Genomic DNA, 18,844 nt, shown 5'->3' with positions numbered 1-18,844 from the left:
ATGTGCAATGATATATGTTTATAGATTTATTAGAGCAACCAAACCTTGAAGTGAGTTATTAATTTTTACAAAATAAATGACACCTTTTGGGCGACTGATGGGGACCTATTGGTAACTAATGGTTCTAAATAGAGAGACAATATTGGCAACTAGTGTGGGGGGGTGTGTGTGTCGAATGATCCCCCCGTCCAGGAAGTCTAAAAAAAGGCCGGTCAATATAGGGTTAAGATGATCGCGTGTCCTGTCGGCACCACGGCCACGCACCTGCGCGAAAACAACGTAGTCAGACGTCAGTGGTGTTAACATAATATTATTTTGTCGGTTTTCTACTAAACAAATAACTAATGCCCATTTTGTATCGTTTATAAAGCTTTCTTTCTCATTTGCATGGCGTTTGTGTGATCGATTGGTACATGTCGTATATTTTGTGACAGGAGATATTGCTACGCAATATTATGGTATATTTTCTTATCGGTCCTACAACCGGTCCACTATTTTTCCCGGGACTTTTTTTTTCGGACCGGTCCACCCTTTAATACTGACGGCTCCTCCTGTAGTTAATGTGACATCACCCAACTATCCGAAGCACTACGACAATGATCAGACCTGTGAGTTGACGATCACCGTACCAGAAGGAAAGTACGTTCACCTAACGTTTAACAGCTTTAACCTCGAAGATGGTTATGACTTTATGAATATCTACGATGGAGGCAGTGACAGCGCGACACAATCGCACAGGTATGGCAATACAATTATTAACCTCACGATTAAAGTAAAAAAAAGTGGAATAAGCTTCCCTCACGGCAGCTTGCCCGTTTTTGATTGGGGCTAAAAAAAAGCAAAAAGGAAGACTAGACAAGAGAAACAATTAATTGACCTATCAATGGTAGCTTTTCAACGTTACCAAGACTCAGACCGAGGCAGGAACATAGGAAAATGTTGTGTCAATTCTAACGGAAGACCCTCAAATACCTTCGGCCTTGCCATATTGCTTTATCGCATATGTTCACCTTTATTACGTTACACCAAAAGACATAATGCTTAGGACATATTGTAACTATTTAGAGCGTAGGCCTGAATAAAGTACAGCGTTTTTTCTGAAGATGTGCTATGAGAGTGTTCGGTTGACTTGAGGTTGTGCACTGCTTTTATCTAGTTAACATTTAGGTAAAAAAAATGTACTAGAGAAGAAAATCTTAACCATAAATCAATGACAACAAACTTTGAAGCCTGTCATGTACGTTTTTTTATTCTTTTAGTACTGCCTCCAATGCTATTTTGCATAAAATAATATCTCATTCAACACCTAATAGAGGTATGAAATATGCAATTCGTATTTTATATAGACTATTACTTTATAATGCTTTTTTAGGGATCTGTTATCTTTATGTAAGAAATTATTCTTCTATTTTTGGTGACAGTTTAAATGCACCCTGCAACAAACCAGCGCCTACCACTAACCATTAACCAGCTTTATATCATTTAATTCATTAACTTGTCATGAAACTGATATACTTTTCCATCAACGACTCGTTCTGTCCCTTTAACTTGTTAAAAGAACTACACAAGTTAAAATAATACAAATAAGCTGAATTTGAAACCAACTTAATTCCATATCAAACTTCACAAAACTGAATAAAACTTCAAATAACACGTCACTTGAACATAAGTGAATACTATAGTGCCAAAATACATAGTTGCACACAGTCATAGTTTGCCAGTGCAGCTACTCAGCAGCTTTGGTGCATGTACATCCATTCGGCAAACTATATTTCACTATTACAATGATGATGCGCAGAGAGTGATCCCTGATATTAATTGTTCAATACTTCCTTGGTCACATACACAGAGCCAAGAACGATTTATCAATTTCATAAATTTCAGCTTAACAGGTGCACTGTCAGTCTACTCCATCATCAGTACGTCTCACGAGATGTTCGTGAGGTTTACATCTGACGGGTGGGGAACGCGTCAGGGGTTCCAGTTCACAGGTAAGGTGTTTAATTACAGGGAGCAAGTTTGTTTTGTTGCTGATAATTAGAGTACATGTTATGAAATGGCTTCATTTGGGCTAGAAGTATACACACTAATGTATTTATGAATAAAGAGTGTTAAGTTAAAGTCACTCTATCAACCATGTTATTAATAAAGTTCTTCATAGTAATAGTTAATAGATAAATTCCATATAGAAGCGGAAAGTCACCACCTGCAGCTTAGATGCTGTTTATATTGTGAGTCAGATCAAATAAAAGATTAACAGCATTGGATCAAAGATTGTTGTATGTTGTATCAGTATTAGCAAGGAATACTTCAGCTGTATAGAAGATGCTCCATGCTTCGAATATCTAGATGCAACGGATAGATTTGTACTTTCGATAGGCTCAGACAATATGGCGTCGCGTTTGTGAAATGATTAGGTATTTGACCGACAACCCAGGGATCCTTGAATCAAATCATGACATGCCCCGATGACACTGTATCCTCGGAAAGGGCACTAAACCTAATTTCCTCACTTCATTCAGAAAGAAAATGAGGACCTAGCTACGGCTAGAGACGTCTCTCTGATATGACGTTAAATGGAGGTCCCGTGTTTGAGGAGAGCCACACCTCGAGCACGTAAAAGAATCCACCAAACGTACCTAAAAGAGTAAGGCTTCTTCTCGGCGTGAGTGGATCAAATATAACTGTCTAGTTATATTTGATGAATATAACCTGAACTGTTAAGTTAAAAAATGATGTGCGTTCCTCTTCACTTTCTTATGGTTAGTGGCAGAGGCCTATTCTCCTAGATGTGGAGGTAACCTGACGGTTCCCCCTGAAGGTACAGTGAGCTATCCTGGGCACTACAGCACCCATGCTAACTGTGAGTGGACGATCACCGCACCAGACGGAAGTTACGTTCGTCTCACGTTTGCCAGCTTCCACGTCAAGGACACTGATGATTCGCTGACCATCTATGATGGAAACAGTGGCAGAGCGACACAATTGAAGAGGTTTTTAATCCCACGACTATAGTCGTCCGACATTTATAGTGGAATCAGCTTTCCGCACGGCTGCATGCCTCCCTGCTTGTCTTCGAACTGTCCATTCCTACCCCCGTACAGACCAGGTGATAGCGACCTCATCTAGACACTAACACAATAGTCACTACTAGCTTCTTTGGAACCAGCTAGAAAATATTGCAAAAGTTGTCTTGTTTCAAAATGTCAGTGTGCGTGAGTGTGTGTGTCTTTTTATTTGTATATTTTGACCAGGACGTGCTATGGTCTATATTGTTTTGATGGCAGATAGATTGCAATGAAAGAAAGAAGTGGTGATGGTTTTGGCCTCCTACCATCTTGCTCTGGAACTGCCGGGGCGTTTTGTCAAAATCTTCCAAAAAGAATTACTGGAAAAGGAACAACGAATTTCCATGATATTAAGTATGCAGGTAGCTTAGACAGAGATGTACATAATGAAATGAACTATTGAGAAAAATCTACATTTGCAATGTTCTCTATCATAGGACTCAAATACATGTACCGTATTTAGTTTATTGCAGGTGGAACATTAACAAAGACCCATTGTGCACATAAATTCCTAATGTGCATGATTAGTGCAAAACTGTCACAATTCTTCAAACTGGTACTGTTTATGCTTATTTGCTTATGTTTATCTATTTCACACTTAAAATTTATAAATACATAACAGAGAAATACAAATGAGAATATAACAGGTCAGTGCAAGGGAGGCCGAAAGCGATTTTCTAAATATGTAAAAGCTTCCCTTAATCAAATCATAACAACTCAAATAAATAAATCAAATCAGAGAAAAAAGATTAGTGATACATAAATAAAGGAATGTACTGTGAATACAGTAAAATAAAGAAATCATAACTTGGTCGATCATATATATTTCAGTTTTCATTAAATGTTTAGCTAAATGAGAGGTAGTAAGAAAATTAAAGAAAGGCAAATCGACTTAGGAAGTTTCGCAACAGTATGACCTCTGTAAGTAATTTGAAGGTGTAAATGGCCAGGCATAGATTTTTCAAAAGTCATTTTGCACAATTTTCATTGATATGTAATATACTTTTTCATCAACAACTTATTCTGTCCCTTTACTTGTTAGAATAACTACAGTCAAACTAAAGTTAGAATAACACACATTAAAGCTTACTTTAAAACAACACAAGCTTTAATCAAACTTCACAAAACTTGTTAAAATTTCAGATAACACTGTCATTGAACTTAAACGAATGCCATTTTGCCAATACGTCTTGTTGCACACAACTATACTCTGCCAGTACTGCATTTAATCAATAGTAGGGAGGCCAGCTTTCCTGCAGCTGTTTGTAGAGTAGCGCAGTTTGGATTATCCATAAAGTGACTCGTGATGTTAATTGTTAAGATACTTTCTTGGCCGCATCAACAGAGCCCAGAACGATTTATCATGTTTTCCAGCTTAACAGGTGACATGTCAGTCTACCCCGTCACCAGTACATCTAACCATATGTTTGTGAGATTAACAACATCCAACTATACTGAGGATGATGACCGGCGGCCGGAGTTCCAGTTCACAGGTAAGGTGTTTGATTACAGCGAGCTAGTTTCTCTGTTGCTGGTGAGAAGATTGCATGTTATGGCAAGGATTTTCTTGGACTGGAACTTTGCAAAATAATGGATTGACAACATGGAATATAGAGTGGCTGCATTTAAACATAGGGATAGTGGTCATAAATTAAATATAAAAGCGGAAAGTCACCACCTCAACTCTGCAGCATAGATTTCGCTAATATCGTTAAAGAAATCAAGTAACAGATGAACGAAATGTTATATTCGATCATGAATAAACTGTATCATAGGGAATGAATTGTACCTTCTAACTGCATCAGTGGAAATGTTCCATGCTTCGAATGTCTAAATCCAAGGAATATATTTCTAGTTTTGATACGCTTATCTAAGCCTCAATAAGTTGATGACGGTTAGCCATCAAGGTAATAAGATACACCCAAAATGATTATTACTCAAGCAGCTGAATTTTCTTCTTTGGATAGATGCTTCAGACAACATACACTGTCTTTTGTTAGTGAACAAATGCCGTGGTAGTTGGGGAGCAGTCAAATCAGTTTTTAGGCCGTGCCTATCTTTCGCGCCAAACAAGCGCAGAACATGCCCCGACCATCTCCTCACCAGTAAATGACTAACTTCAGACTAAGCCACGCGAATGCTTTTTTACCTACTCCCAACTATCCCGACCTCTAGTCGCAGGTCGACTGCCGAATCTCTCCTGACTAATTCCCAACCGATTGCTAACCCTCTCACGAATTGAAGCGACTTTTAAAAGAGGGGTCATTTTCGTTTTTGATAAAAATAATCAGTTCTGCTATGTTTTTAACATTACCAAGAGATCAAATTCGGGTCATGGTTAGCTTAATTACGGCTTTTAGTGATCTTGTTTGTTTGCTGTTTGGTGTGAAGGTCGGGGGTGATTCGCCAACGTTCTGGTAGTAGTCAGTTTTGTTGGGTATGAGTTAGCAGTTAGAGATTTGTCTACGGCCTTGGGGTGAGTCATGGGTGGGTTGGAAACTAGTTGGGAGTAGATAAGCAGTGGTCCTTGCGTGGTTAAAGTAATAATTTTACCGCTAACTTACTCCCGAATACCATCCAAATACTAGCCGACAGCGCAGAACATCAGTCGAGCACAAGCCAATCCATTCCAGATTTCGACCTCACGCCCAAACCACAACCTACCTAGCTCCCGAATCACTCCTAACCATGGTCGGAGTAAAGGTCGGGAGCCCATGTTCGGCTATCTGCAACCTGGGCTTTAGTCATCTATTGAACTATCCTAAATTGTCTTCTCTTCATTAACATATCAATTCAGGGTATTGGTATAAAACCTGGTTATCAAGTTCTTCCCTTCAGTCACTGACGAAATACAACGGATGCTATCTGAAATGTCTGACTGTTTCAAATTCAATCTTTATCCAGTAGCCTGAATGACTAACAATTGTTGGTTTATATAAAAAAACAATTGTGGCCATACATGTACACAAACAAAGAAACGAGGAGAAGCTGACTCCACTCGGTTAGCTTTGTAAAATGCTTTTGTCTTCTATGTATGTCTATTGTCATGTGACTAGACTGGCATGTTTGTTACATATATATTTTAGTCACGCGAAAGACCACCTGTACCTAGGCTGTCGAGCATTTAGTGTTACTCATTTATTTCTTACACGTAGCGACAGAGATCGGTACTCTTGGATGTGGAGGTACCCTGACGGCTCCCGCTGAAGGTAATGTGACATCACCGAACCATCCCGACAACTACGGCAACGACCAGACTTGTGAGTGGACGATCACCGTACCAGAAGGAACCTACATTCATCTGACGTTCAGCAGCTTCAACCTCGATGAGGGTAGTGACTTTTTGACCATCTACAAAAGAAAGGGCGACAGTGCTTCACTAGTGCAGAGGTAATGACCTGAACAGCCAATCAATTTTCAGACAAGTGGATAATTCAGAAAGGTGATAAATGATGAAAATTGATTACTCCATGATTCAAAGCTTCAATATTTTCTAAGGATTATAAACAGAGCCAAGAAGAATTTGTTTTCATCTCCAGCTTATCAGGTGGAGCGCCAGTCTACCCAATCCTCTGTAAATCTAACGAGATATTTGTAAGATTTACATCTGACCACAGTGGCACGGCTCAGGGGTTCCTGTTCTCCTACACAGGTAATTTGTTTGATAACAGCGAGTATATTTGCTTTGTTGCAGATAATTGGAGTGCATGTTGTGGCATGGTTTCCATTGGGCACCAATAGAAAGGCACAGAATAATGGATTACATTCGATTTACACCATACCTCCCAGAGTGTCTGTAACTTAACATAAGATATAATATTCTTGACAAATTTCTCATCGAAGAGGAAAGGCATGACCCCGCTCCTTTGCAGATATTAAATTTTACAATATTGTGATAAATCATATAAAGATTAACGAAATCCTATCTCAGATGGTAAACTGTATCATAGGAAAAGAATTTTGCCTTTAAACCTTTCCAAACAATGTTCCATGCTTCCAGTATCTAACTGGATTGTGTCCTTGTGATGGGCTAAGACAAATATTGTATTAAAAAAAATATTATGTTGCCACATCTACACCTGTATAAAGAACAGAGGGGAAGTTGACTCTATTAGGTTCATTTGGACACAGCACTTTTGTCTATTCCGTATTTGACTCGTTTATTGCCCGCTCTACTTTTATATATGTATCTACCTGTTAGCCATACATTAGACCACCTGTACATTACCATTCCAGTCATGAGTGTACAGTAAGGGTATTTCTTAATTTCATTAATCATTTTTGATATCTAATTAACTACTATGGTAGACCGCATGTGCCTAGTTCTTTTATGCAAGAATAATAAAGGTTAGTTTTTCATGATTTCCTTAGCATTTTAAAGAGCTCTTTTCTAAATAAACCGAAAACTTCAAGGTCCATAAATATTACTTATAACTCTCTTACACTAAGTTACGCTGACCAGTGCTCCTGGATGTGGAGGTCTCCTGACGGCTTCTCCTGGAGAAACTGTGGCATCAACGAACTATCCTAGTCACTACGGCAACGATGAGACTTGTGAGTGGACGATCATCGTACCAAAAGGACGCTACGTTCACCTAACGTTCGACAGCTTCAACATCGAGGTCGGCTATGACTTTTTGACCATCCACGATGGACTCAGTGATGGATCTACACTATTGCAGAGGTAATGGCTGCAACGGCCTAACAGCAGACTTGTAGAGTAGAGCAGTATGGTTGATGCAGAGGGGGATTATGTGGATACAGATTCTCAATCAAAATCTTTTGATATTTTCTGGGTAACATAGACAGAAAAAAGAATGATTTATTTTGATCTCCAGATTAACAGGTGAAATGTCAGTCGACCCCATCACAGGTTCATCTAACCTGATGTTCCTGAGGTTTACATCTGACGAGAGTGAAACGCGTCAGGGGTTCCAGTTCACCTACACAGGTGAGGTGTTTGATTACAGCGAGTATGTTCGTTTTGTTGCAGATGATTGGAATGAAGGCTATGGCGCAGCTTCAATTGGGTTAACAAAGCTCAATTTGATAGAATGCATAAATTAACAACATACGGCATAGAGTGGTGTCACTTAACATTGGGATAGTTGTCACAAATTACGTCTCGATACAGGAAGGCACAACCAGATTCCTCTGTGGTATAGATATTGCCAGTATTGTAGACCAAATTAAGTAAAAAATTAACGACATCTAATTTCAAATTCTAAACTGTGCAATAATAAAAGAATACTTTTTACCTGTTCCAATATTTCATGCTTCGAATATCTAAATGCAACTGATAGATTTCTGTGCAGTATTCGCCTGATGGCATACTACACACTGTTTGTAAAGGACAATTCAAGTTGCATATCCTGATAGATCCATTTGATCCACTCACACCAGGAAGAACCCTTACTCTTTTAGATCGGTGTAGTGGGATCTTTTTACGTGCTCGAGGTGTGGATGTCCTCCAACATGGGACCTCCGTTCAAAATCATATCCGAGGGAGGTCCCTAGACGAAGCTAGGTACACTTTCTTTCCTAATTAAAGTGAGGAAATTCGTGTAAAGGTCCTTTTCCAAGATCAAGAACACTACGTCAACGAGGCATGTCAGGATGTGAACCCAGGACTTCTGAGTTTTTGTCAAATACCTTGCCATTTCCAAAGCGCGACGCCACTTTGTCTCTGCCAGTCCAAACAAATCCTGTTTAAGAAACCTTCCTGTTGCCACATCTACACAAGTACAAAGAAACAAGATGAAGTTGACTCCACTAGGTTAGCCTACCATTGCGCTTTTATCTTTTATGTATGTTTAACTCGTGTTTTGTCGTCTCTACTTTTATCGTATATGTTTGTTATATATTAATACGTTAGACCTCCTGTGCCTAGCCTTTCGAGGCATGAACTAATAACTGATAAAGGTATTTTGTTATTTCATTGTATAATTCATGGTGTTTTGAACAGATCCTTTCTAGAGTAGCCAAAGTGGTCAAAGTACATCAAAAATGATAGGTGTCCCTCATTACTTGCCTTACCTGCCACAAAGTCATTCTACAGCAACAGCTTTTTTCCACGAACTGCAAAACTTTGGAATTCCCTCCCAGCCCACTGCTTTCCCCCCGAATGCAACCTACAAACCTTCAAAACAAACATACACCGTTGTCTTTCACCTATGCCACATTAGTTCCATTAGTTCAATGCTGAGAAGTGACCTCTTACGGCCTTGCATTGACCGAGATCGTTAAAAAATTACTTTCTTATACTTAGCGATAGCGACTAGTGCTCCTGGATGTGGAGGTAACTTGACGGTTCCCCCTGAAGGTACTGTGACATCACCGGGCTATCCCAGTAACTACGGCAACGATCAGAGATGTGAGTGGACGATCACCGCACCAGAAGGAAGCAGAGTTCGTCTCACGTTTGCCAGCTTCCATCTCGATGACGATTATGACTTTTTAATCGTCAACGATGGAGGCAGTGGTAGAGCGACACGATTGCAGAGGTAATGGCCTGAATGACCTACCGTTTTTAATCCCACAACTATAGTCGTCCGACATTGATAGTGGAATCAGCTTTCCGCACGGTTGCATGTCTCCCTGCTTGTCTTCGAATTGACTATTCCTACCCCCGTACAGACGGTGATAGCGACCGCAAGTGAACACTTACACATGCTTCTGTGGGCCCAGCTAAAACATATTACCTTAGCAACTTAGTCTTACCGTGCCTTTAAAGATATTTCTCTATTACAAATTAAACCTGACTTCAAAATACACTTCATTCCATATTGAACTTGACAAAACTGATTAAAAGTTCAAATAACACTGCACTTGACCTTCACTGAATGCCATTGTGCCAATATCTCTAGTTACATAAAACTATACTCTGCCTGTGCATTCACTCAGGAGCCTTGGTGCACGTACAATAATTTGTCAAACTTTATTTCGGCATTACATCCCCACTATTGTCCGTACAAATATTTGGCAAACTATATTTCGGCATTACATCCCCACTATTATCCGTACAATCATTGGGCAAACTGTATTTCGGCATTACATCCCCACTATTATCCGATGGTAGCATGCCCTGCTTGAAAACAACAGACATTTCTTGTTTGTCGAGCAGTTTGAATGATACTGAGAGTGAATTGATAAAGTCACATGTACCTGTTAACTTTGAATGTAGAAGCTTCAATATTTTTATGATCACGAAGCAAGAAAGGTTATTTGTGATTTCCAGCTTAACAGGTGAACTGTCAGTCTACCCCATCACCAGTACATCTAACGAGATGTTCGTGAGGTTTACATCTGACGGGAGTCAAACGCGTCAGGGGTTCCAGTTCACAGGTAAGGTGTTTGATTACAAGAAGATAGTTTGCTCTGTTGCCGATGATTAGAGTGCATGTTATGATCTGGATTATCTTGGGCTGGAGCAGTACAGAATGATGGATTAAATGGATTAGCAGCATGGATAATAGTCTGTAACTCAAAATAGGAATAGTTGTCTTAAATCACATAATATCGAAGGGGAAAGGCACAACCTCACGCCTCTGCAGCATAGATTTTGCCAATATTGTTATAAAGATCAAGTAATAGATGAACGGAATTTTATCATGGTAATCTGTATCATTGGGAATAAATTGTACTCTTTAACTGTTCCATGATTCGAATATCTAGATGCAAGGGATAAATTTTGAGTTTTGATGTGCTTAGTTTTTTGACAAACATTATATGATAAACATCTGGGGCGACATTTATATACGTACAACGGGACGAGAAAAAAAGCTGACTCTACTCAGTAAGCTTAGTACAATCCCGTTGTCTTCTATGTATGTATGTTTATTGCCGTGTATTGTTGTCATACATGCCTGGACATGTTTGTTACATTTACATGTAAGTCACACGATAAGCCACCTGTGCCTATAGACTGTTGATGCATGAGGCGTTACTCATTTATTTCTTACACGTAGCGACAACGATCAGTGCTCTTGGATGTGGAGGTACCCTGACGGCTCCCCCTGAAGGTACTGTGACATCACCGAACCATCCCGACCATTACGACAACGGCCAGACTTGTGAGTGGACGATCACCGTACCAGAAGGAAACTACGTTCATCTGACGTTTGGCAGCTTCAACCTCGAAGAGAGTTATGACTTTCTGACTATCTACAAAAGAGACGGCGAAACTGCTTCACTATGTCAGAGGTAATGACCTGAATGGCCAATCAATTTTCTTGTATATAGAGTAGAGCAGTGAAGATGATACAGAGGGTGACACTGATGTGAATCGATGGCTTCATGGTTATAAGTAATATAAACAGAGCTAATAATGATTAATTTTGATCTCAAGCTTATCAGGTGGAGCGCCAGGCTACCCGATCATTTGCAAATCTAACGAGATATTTGCAAGGTTTACATCTGACCATAGTGGCACGGCTCAGGGGTTCCTGTTCTCCTACACAGGTAAGGTGTTCGATTACACCAAGCATGTTTGCTTTGTTGCAGATTGTTGGAGTGCATGCTTGGCTTCTCTTGTTATGGCATGGCTGGAACGGCACAAAGTAATGGGTGACATGGTTTAACAGCTTACAACGAAGATTGCATTTCGACGTACAATTATAATAAAGGTACACATATTTTAGTTTTTCATTCTTTCCTTGCCATTTTTAACAGCTTTTTTTCTATAGTAGCTCAAGCATTTAATGCACATCTAAAAGTGCAAGAATGAGTTTCATTTTAACAAAAACATGTTTTGGCAATCCCCGTAAGATTTAAAGATCATGTTATTAAAGTAGATTGAACACAGCTGATGTCTTTCATCATCTCCATATACCCAGGGGTGCCCGGATGTGGAGGTACCCTGACAGCTCCCCCTGGGGGTATTGTCAAATCACCGGGTTCCTACAATACCGATAAGACCTGTGAGTGGACGATCACCGTGCCGGAAGGAAGCACCGTTCGTCTCACGTTTAGCAGCTTCCACCTCGACTACGATTCTGACTTTTGGGCCATCTACGATGGAGACAGTCGCAGAGATGCACTATTGCTGAGGTAATGGCCTGAATGGTAGAGTAGTGCAGTTAGAATGATGCATAGAGTGATTCATGAGATTAATTTTTGCCTCATAATTCACAACTTCAAGATTTTTGTGTGTGACATAAACAGAGCAAATGACGATTCATTTTGATCTCCAGCTTATCAGTCGATGTTTCAGTCCACTCCATGGGCCCCATCACCAGTAAATCTAACAAGATGTTCGTGGTGTTTACATCTCACAGAAGCGTCAAGGCTCAGCTGTCCCAGTTCAACTACACAGGTAAAGTGTTGGATGTAGCGAGCATATATATTTGCTTTGTTGCAGATGAATGGAGTGCATTTCTTGGGCTCAAACGACACAAATTTCTTGGGCTATCAACTTCAACTTGCTGACGATTTTGTAGCCTATATTCCGACTGTAAGGTTTTGGACCATCGCACACTGGGGCATGCCCCTACTCTACCGAAAGGTGTGGTGGGTTCTTTAACGAGCGTGGGGTGTGGCTCTCCCCAAACACGGGACCTCCATTTAACGTTCTATCTGAAGGACTAGGCTAGGTACTCATTTTCACCTGAGTAAAGTGAGGAAAGTCGTGTAAAGTGCCTTTCCCAAGGGCGCAAGATCGGTGACCGGACAGGAATTGAACCCGGGACCTCTGGGACGGTGCATATTCGCCACGCGACCCCACAAGGGGTTACATGGTTAAACAACATACACCACAGAGTGGCAGTATCGTAACTCTGTAATGTAGTTTTAAACATGTTTGAAATGTGTAAAGTTGACAGACCAATTCAGGGTCCCTACATGGGACCCTGCCACCCTGTCACTGTTTTGAATGTGAATAAAAACCAGTATTATTATTATAACTCTGGATTAGTTTTGATGCATTGCGTATGAACACGGGAAGGAACAACCACCCTTCTCTATGCCATAGATTTTGCCTAATTGTGATACAAATCAAGTGAAAGATTAACCACGTTTCATAGTAGATTTTTAAGTGTATCATTAAGAAAGAATTATACTTTATATTTGCATTAAAGAAAATGTTAAATGCGTTGAATATCTAAAAGTGGCTATAGAACTATCTAAATATTGATTATTTCATGATTATGGTCTTATGATGTACATTGAGAGAGTGGTATTCTAAGAAAGTATAATGACGCTACTCCCTTGGGCACATCATCATCATCATCATCATCGTCGTCGTCGCCGCGGTTCATCGTTTGACGATGCGGGCCACCACTGCATTCCATCTTCCTCTGTTCAGTGCCTCCCTTCGTACTCCCTCCCAAGTGAGGCCCAGCTCCTCCATGTCTCTCATGACTGATCTCTCCCATGTGATTTGTTGTCCTCCCCTCCTTTTTTCCTTTGTGGTACACTGCAGTCCACCTAACTAGACTTAACTTCAGCCAACTTAACTCACACTTATTCCAACATCATTGTATAACTAGCCCTGAGTGTAAATGTGGAAATTCATACGAGACAACCGAGCTGTACATGTTACACTGCGAACTATATAATAGCTAAAGGACCCATATGTTGCAAAGCCTATCCTGTTTGAACCTTAAAGAAAGATTCACCTCTAGCCCCCTTAACTCAATAAGTCTAATTTATGTTCCCTACTCCTCCCTCCCACTACCCATCAATTGCCAAATTTTCGATATTGCGTTGAATTTTATTTCAGAGACTAGAAGATTCGCCTAGCTTAGTTAGATTGGTAAGCCAACTTGTCTATGTTCTGTTATAATCTTGATTCAGTTCATTTTGTTACAGGTGTTAATTAGATTAATATGTAACCTTTATAATTATAAATTCCTTTCGCTGTATCACTATCATTTTTATGTTAAGATGTTGACTTATTTTGTCTTGTTATTTGATGCTAACCTGGGTTATATGTTACGTTGTGATTATTAGTTTCTTTTGTTACTTTTGACCGTCATCTGTATTTTATGAGCAGAAGACCTTCCTAAGCATATACGCTTCTTGTCTAATACTCAGTAATTAGATGTGAATAAAATAATGACGCGCAGGGGGGGGGGGCATTTTGAATGCCTTCCCGTCAACACACGTACAGACACCTATAGATACTCCTTTTTTCCCGCGGGCCGCCCTTCCTGGCTCGGTAGTAATGTTAGTAACAGTTGAGTCCTTCCGACCCTTGCTGGCTGCCTGCCCGCCCTCCCCTTGCTCCTGATTGGCCCATATCTACAAAGCAAATACCATGAATTGTGCTAGAATGCTACTTTATCTGTTCATCTACCGCCCTATTATATTTGGCATGTCCCCTTGGCGTAACGCAACCCCGCTGCTTCGCCATCTGGATCAAATTCCGTGGATCCTGCAGCCCGAGTTCGCTCCTTTAGGGGTCGACTCCAGCTTGCACATGTTATAAGGGATTGTATTCGTCATTTCAGACAGTGACGTAAAGCTGGCGGCCCCGTGTGTGAGCTTCGGGCATAAGCCTCAAACCTCTGCACGTAACAGAACCCAACACATGTATCGAGAAGAGTAGGGTTGACCCGGTGTGCTTGGCAAAAAGAAAAAAAAGAAAGAAAAAAAACGCGTGCTGTGGCGAGACCGCCGTTCAGTTGGACGAACAGGTCGAGATTATACCCGAGGTCCCTTCAGGGATGTGGGTCACATTTAATGTCATTCATTTCTACCGCCCTATATATTCCCAAGCTTGGGGCTGCCCGGAGAGTAAACGCCGGTGTTTGGACGGTTCGTGCATCCCGGAAGACTTCTCGTGTGATGAAACGTCTCCCGACTGTGAGAGCGGTGAGGACGAGACGGACTGTGGGGGTGAGGGTGGAGGTGAGCATGTTAGGTGAAGTGGAGTGTTACGAGGCATCTCGTTTATCCAATAAAGATCACTAAGACATCAAAAAAATGACACAAAGAACAATGTGACGAAGTGTTTGCTGCCTTGCAACTTAAATGTATTTCGATTTTACTACAGGAATCGAAACCACAACAGAAACTGATGACGTTACAACAGTGAGTCAGGCTCTGACCACCGTAGAAGAACATGACGATATAACGCCTCCTGGCGATCTGACCACCGAAGGGCAGACCGACCTGACAACGCCTCCTGGCGGTCTGAAAACGGAAGGGCAGCCCGACCTGACAACACCTCCTGGCGATCTGACCACCGAAGGGCAGCCCGACATGAAAACGCCTCCTGGCGGTCTGACAACGGAAGGGCAGCCCGACCTGACAATGCCTTCTGGCGGTCTGACCACAGGACAGACAGACGACACGATGCCTCCTGGCGGCACAACAGGCACTGCAACCCCGAAAGCTGAAGACGGTGAGAACACGGGGCTGTCCTGATCGGATCGTTGATACAAGATTGGTACAGTTTAAAGTTTTGGAAAGATGATAGGATCGAATGCCGGGAGTTTTTACAATCAACCTCCCTGCTGCCTAACGCTGTAACAAATAGGGAATCGGGTGCCAAACGGCTATTTCAAATAGCTTACGATTAATGCAACTTTTGTTTTCATTAGAATAAAGTTAACATTTTCCTTTTTGTTCCTTTTGATAGACTCCGGAGCACGTGTTGCTACCATTGCTGGCAGCGCGCTGACATCAATCGTTCTGGCCCATGTCGTCCTGGCCTACTACGGCATGTTCGGTTAGGTCAGATCAGAACAGAACAGAACAGACAAGATCGGCAACGTTCAGCAACTAGTGCATCGTACAGTTGCCTTTGGACCAACGTGTATCTAATGTAGCCTCCGTTACAAACCTCTCCGATAATATTTTTCTTTATCTGAACTATAAGGGGTTTAGATTATGCCCCGGGTTCTGCTTTCATGCTCTGTAGACCATCAGATCTGTCTACGCAAACGAAAGCTGTCAGAAAATTGCACATGTTTGGAAAAAAAAATCGGCGGTGTCTGCAACGGAAGCTATACTTTTTTTTGTTGCAGTTTTTGCAGTAGTCATAGCAGCTAGTTTTTCATTTGCATGCACAAGGAGGTAGAATTTATTGCATGGATTTACCTCAATTATTATGCAAACATCATTCTTTGTTTAAACGTCGAATGGGATCGCGGATGACAGTGGTGTGAGTTCTTGAACAGAAGTGGTTCTTAAATGGATTGGTCATTTAGGAAGTTTTAGCATTCAAGGCTTGTATCATAATAACCTTTATGCGTACTACACAATATCTAATGTCATTTAGAGTCTGCACTGTACTAGAACAACAACATACACGGGAACCGTTTTTCGCGGGACAGCATCATTATGATCATGTTCATCATGTTATCGTGCTCAACCCTGAGAGTTCAGCACGATACCTGTAGTTTGATCCTACAATGTTATGGACATTCAGATCGTTAGAAAACTTATTTCTTGTTGGATGAACAAAGGGTACAGAATGCTTCATAGAAAAGCCCATGTAAACATGAGCTAACAATTGTATTCCTTGTAAAAAAACTGTAACTTTGAAATAACTGTCCAATCCTTTTAAGAGTACGACGTAATCATCAGAAAATGACGTTATCCGTATCCTTACTAGACGTAGATGAGAAGTGTTTGTTATTTTTATTTTTGTCAATATTGAAACTCGCTGCCGAGATTACGACACTGCCTTATAATCAAGACTCATCTAAAAGTTTCTCCTCTTCTTTAAATGTCTAGATTACGAGATGATATTCAAGTTTTAATCTCATCTAAAAGTTTTGCTAGGGTTGACATCGTTAGAAACGTAATCGAAGATTTTCTCTTCTTAAACTGACAGCTCATACCTGGTCAGTAAAATTTAAATAATGCTACGTAGCATGCTAACGAGTCGAAAAACTATTTTTCGTGGTTGCCGAATTCTCCCCAGTTACGGTAGATGACGGCTTTAGCTCTGCTCGACAATACCAGGATTGGGTAAACGGGGAAACATGTACATCAAACGAAATTGTCACTATTATATTTAAGGTCTGCTGTGAATGTTGCCATCTTGAACTTTGATTGAGCAAAACTTGACCATTAGTTTGAAGAGAATCTCCGGAGCAGACCAGATTATAAAAACAACCTGGACCCAAACATGTTGACAGCTGACTGTTCACTATTCGAGAGGCAACTTAAGTTATGGATATCGAAAGTTAGCACAAGAGGACCTGATAAACTAGATAAGATTACAGGAAACTTGAATTCGGAAAGTCTGCTGTGATAGTTACCACCTAGCTTGAACATACTCTAGGCTGCTTATTTTAGAGGCCCGCAGTCAGCAGGTATAAATCGACAGTTTTTTAAACAGGCCCCAAGCGTGCTGACCAACTGATTGTATGATCTGCTACTGAAGACACTTACCTAAACAAGTAGCTGTATGGGATTGTTGGAATAGATAATAGGTAGCCACCAGTTAACATTTGCAGTACATTGTATCTATCACAGATTGATTTTTTTGTTTTTGTCAGCTCTAAAATTGACATGCATTTCAATTTATGGTAATGTAAATGTTTTGGATTCTTCTACCGTTACAATGCCTTTTACTTATCTCTGTTTGAATCTATTCTAAGTTTACATAACTTGCAATTGTGTTTACTGGCAGCACAGAAAAAAAAACTACATTTAGTTAATCTATGCACGTTATCACTGATGATCAATGCAACGAAAATGAAGTACAATTTATTGGAATTCAAGCAACCAGCATAGTTTGATGGTTCGTACACATTTAGACATTGGCGTTTGGTTGAATAATTTTCTATTGTCAGTGATTGGTTGCCTCTTTTTGAAAATTAACTTTTGAGGAAATATGTATTTTTGAAAAAAAAATTAGCCTGAGCTTTACCAATTTCTGATCACAAACGTCCTGAGTTTGCATTTTTAAGGGTCGTGGAACTACGAGCTATTGCAAAATTTATTTGATATGCCAAAAAGGATGAACATTTCTTAAAACTCTTCCCCGCCATTTTCGTTGCCCTGATGACAGTGAAAGTAAATGGAGATTTGAAAAATAAAGGTTTTGAAGAATCTTTAACAGAATGAATAATGGTGATTATTTCATACAATTCACACATTTATAACACGCCGATGATAGCAAGGGGCAAATGATTAAACGTCTGACGGGATTTATCAAACTAAACAGACTTCAATTATTTTCATTTTAATCTCTACATATAAACCTTTCTTGTGCCCCCCTTTGACTAGGTTGTGATTGCTTTTGCCACCTAGTAGCTCAAGTTACGATACATATATGACTACAAAATGACCTTTCGAACATACATCATTTTCAAATTCGTAGATCTGTCACAAATATTGAAATCTGTAGTCATAAATCAAATGTAGAAAACGTAAGGTGTCATAAAAATATCCAGTTCCCAGTCTCATTGGTCTATTCTGTACAAATGCGTTTAAAGATGGACGTCACTTCATCGTGGATTGTTCACGATGTGAAGACAAACGCACAGTGTCGTTTACCTCTGTCGGCATGCTCAAAAGAATTCAATACATTCCATTCTATAAATAGATTCAATTATGGCATTCTTTCGGGAGATAATCCTTCCTTTTTACAAATAGGTAAATACATCAAAGAATGTTAGGACCTTAGAACCAGAAGTGTAGTAAATGATAGGTTGATATGTTAATTTATTCATATACTTGTACGCAGGTCAATCAATTTGCTTGAGGACATTACGAAAGCATCTGTAATTTTACTAGCAAGAAAGTTGGTAAATTACATAACGAGAAATGTAAGCTACTAGTATTTCAATCTTCCCAACATCTGCTTGGAGTTGACAGGT

The 18,844-nt window shown here is 40.2% G+C and overlaps 2 protein-coding genes across 2 annotated transcripts; both read left to right on the top strand.

Moving 5' to 3' along the window:
* Nucleotides 1–949: 949 nt before the first annotated feature.
* Nucleotides 950–12,120, top strand: LOC136420250 (deleted in malignant brain tumors 1 protein-like). Its single transcript, XM_066407100.1, has 12 exons — nt 950–1,991; nt 2,768–2,993; nt 4,443–4,561; nt 6,224–6,458; nt 6,608–6,720; nt 7,518–7,752; nt 7,907–8,019; nt 9,337–9,571; nt 10,306–10,412; nt 11,036–11,270; nt 11,416–11,528; nt 11,903–12,120. The coding sequence occupies exons 1-12, from the start codon at nt 1,934–1,936 to the stop codon at nt 12,118–12,120; spliced, it is 2,007 nt and encodes a 668-aa protein (XP_066263197.1). The 5' UTR covers nt 950–1,933.
* A 143-nt stretch (nt 12,121–12,263) lies between these two features.
* Nucleotides 12,264–18,075, top strand: LOC136421231 (uncharacterized). Its single transcript, XM_066408423.1, has 4 exons — nt 12,264–12,381; nt 14,784–14,915; nt 15,061–15,411; nt 15,649–18,075. The coding sequence occupies exons 1-4, from the start codon at nt 12,288–12,290 to the stop codon at nt 15,741–15,743; spliced, it is 672 nt and encodes a 223-aa protein (XP_066264520.1). The 5' UTR covers nt 12,264–12,287; the 3' UTR covers nt 15,744–18,075.
* The last annotated feature ends 769 nt before the right edge of the window (nt 18,076–18,844 follow it).

The sequence above is a fragment of the Branchiostoma lanceolatum genome, chromosome 15 (genome assembly GCF_035083965.1).
Source record: "Branchiostoma lanceolatum isolate klBraLanc5 chromosome 15, klBraLanc5.hap2, whole genome shotgun sequence".
Lineage (NCBI taxonomy): Eukaryota > Metazoa > Chordata > Leptocardii > Amphioxiformes > Branchiostomatidae > Branchiostoma > Branchiostoma lanceolatum.
The sequence above is the reverse complement of the archived record's forward strand: the minus strand, read 5'-3'. Positions and strand labels throughout refer to the sequence as shown.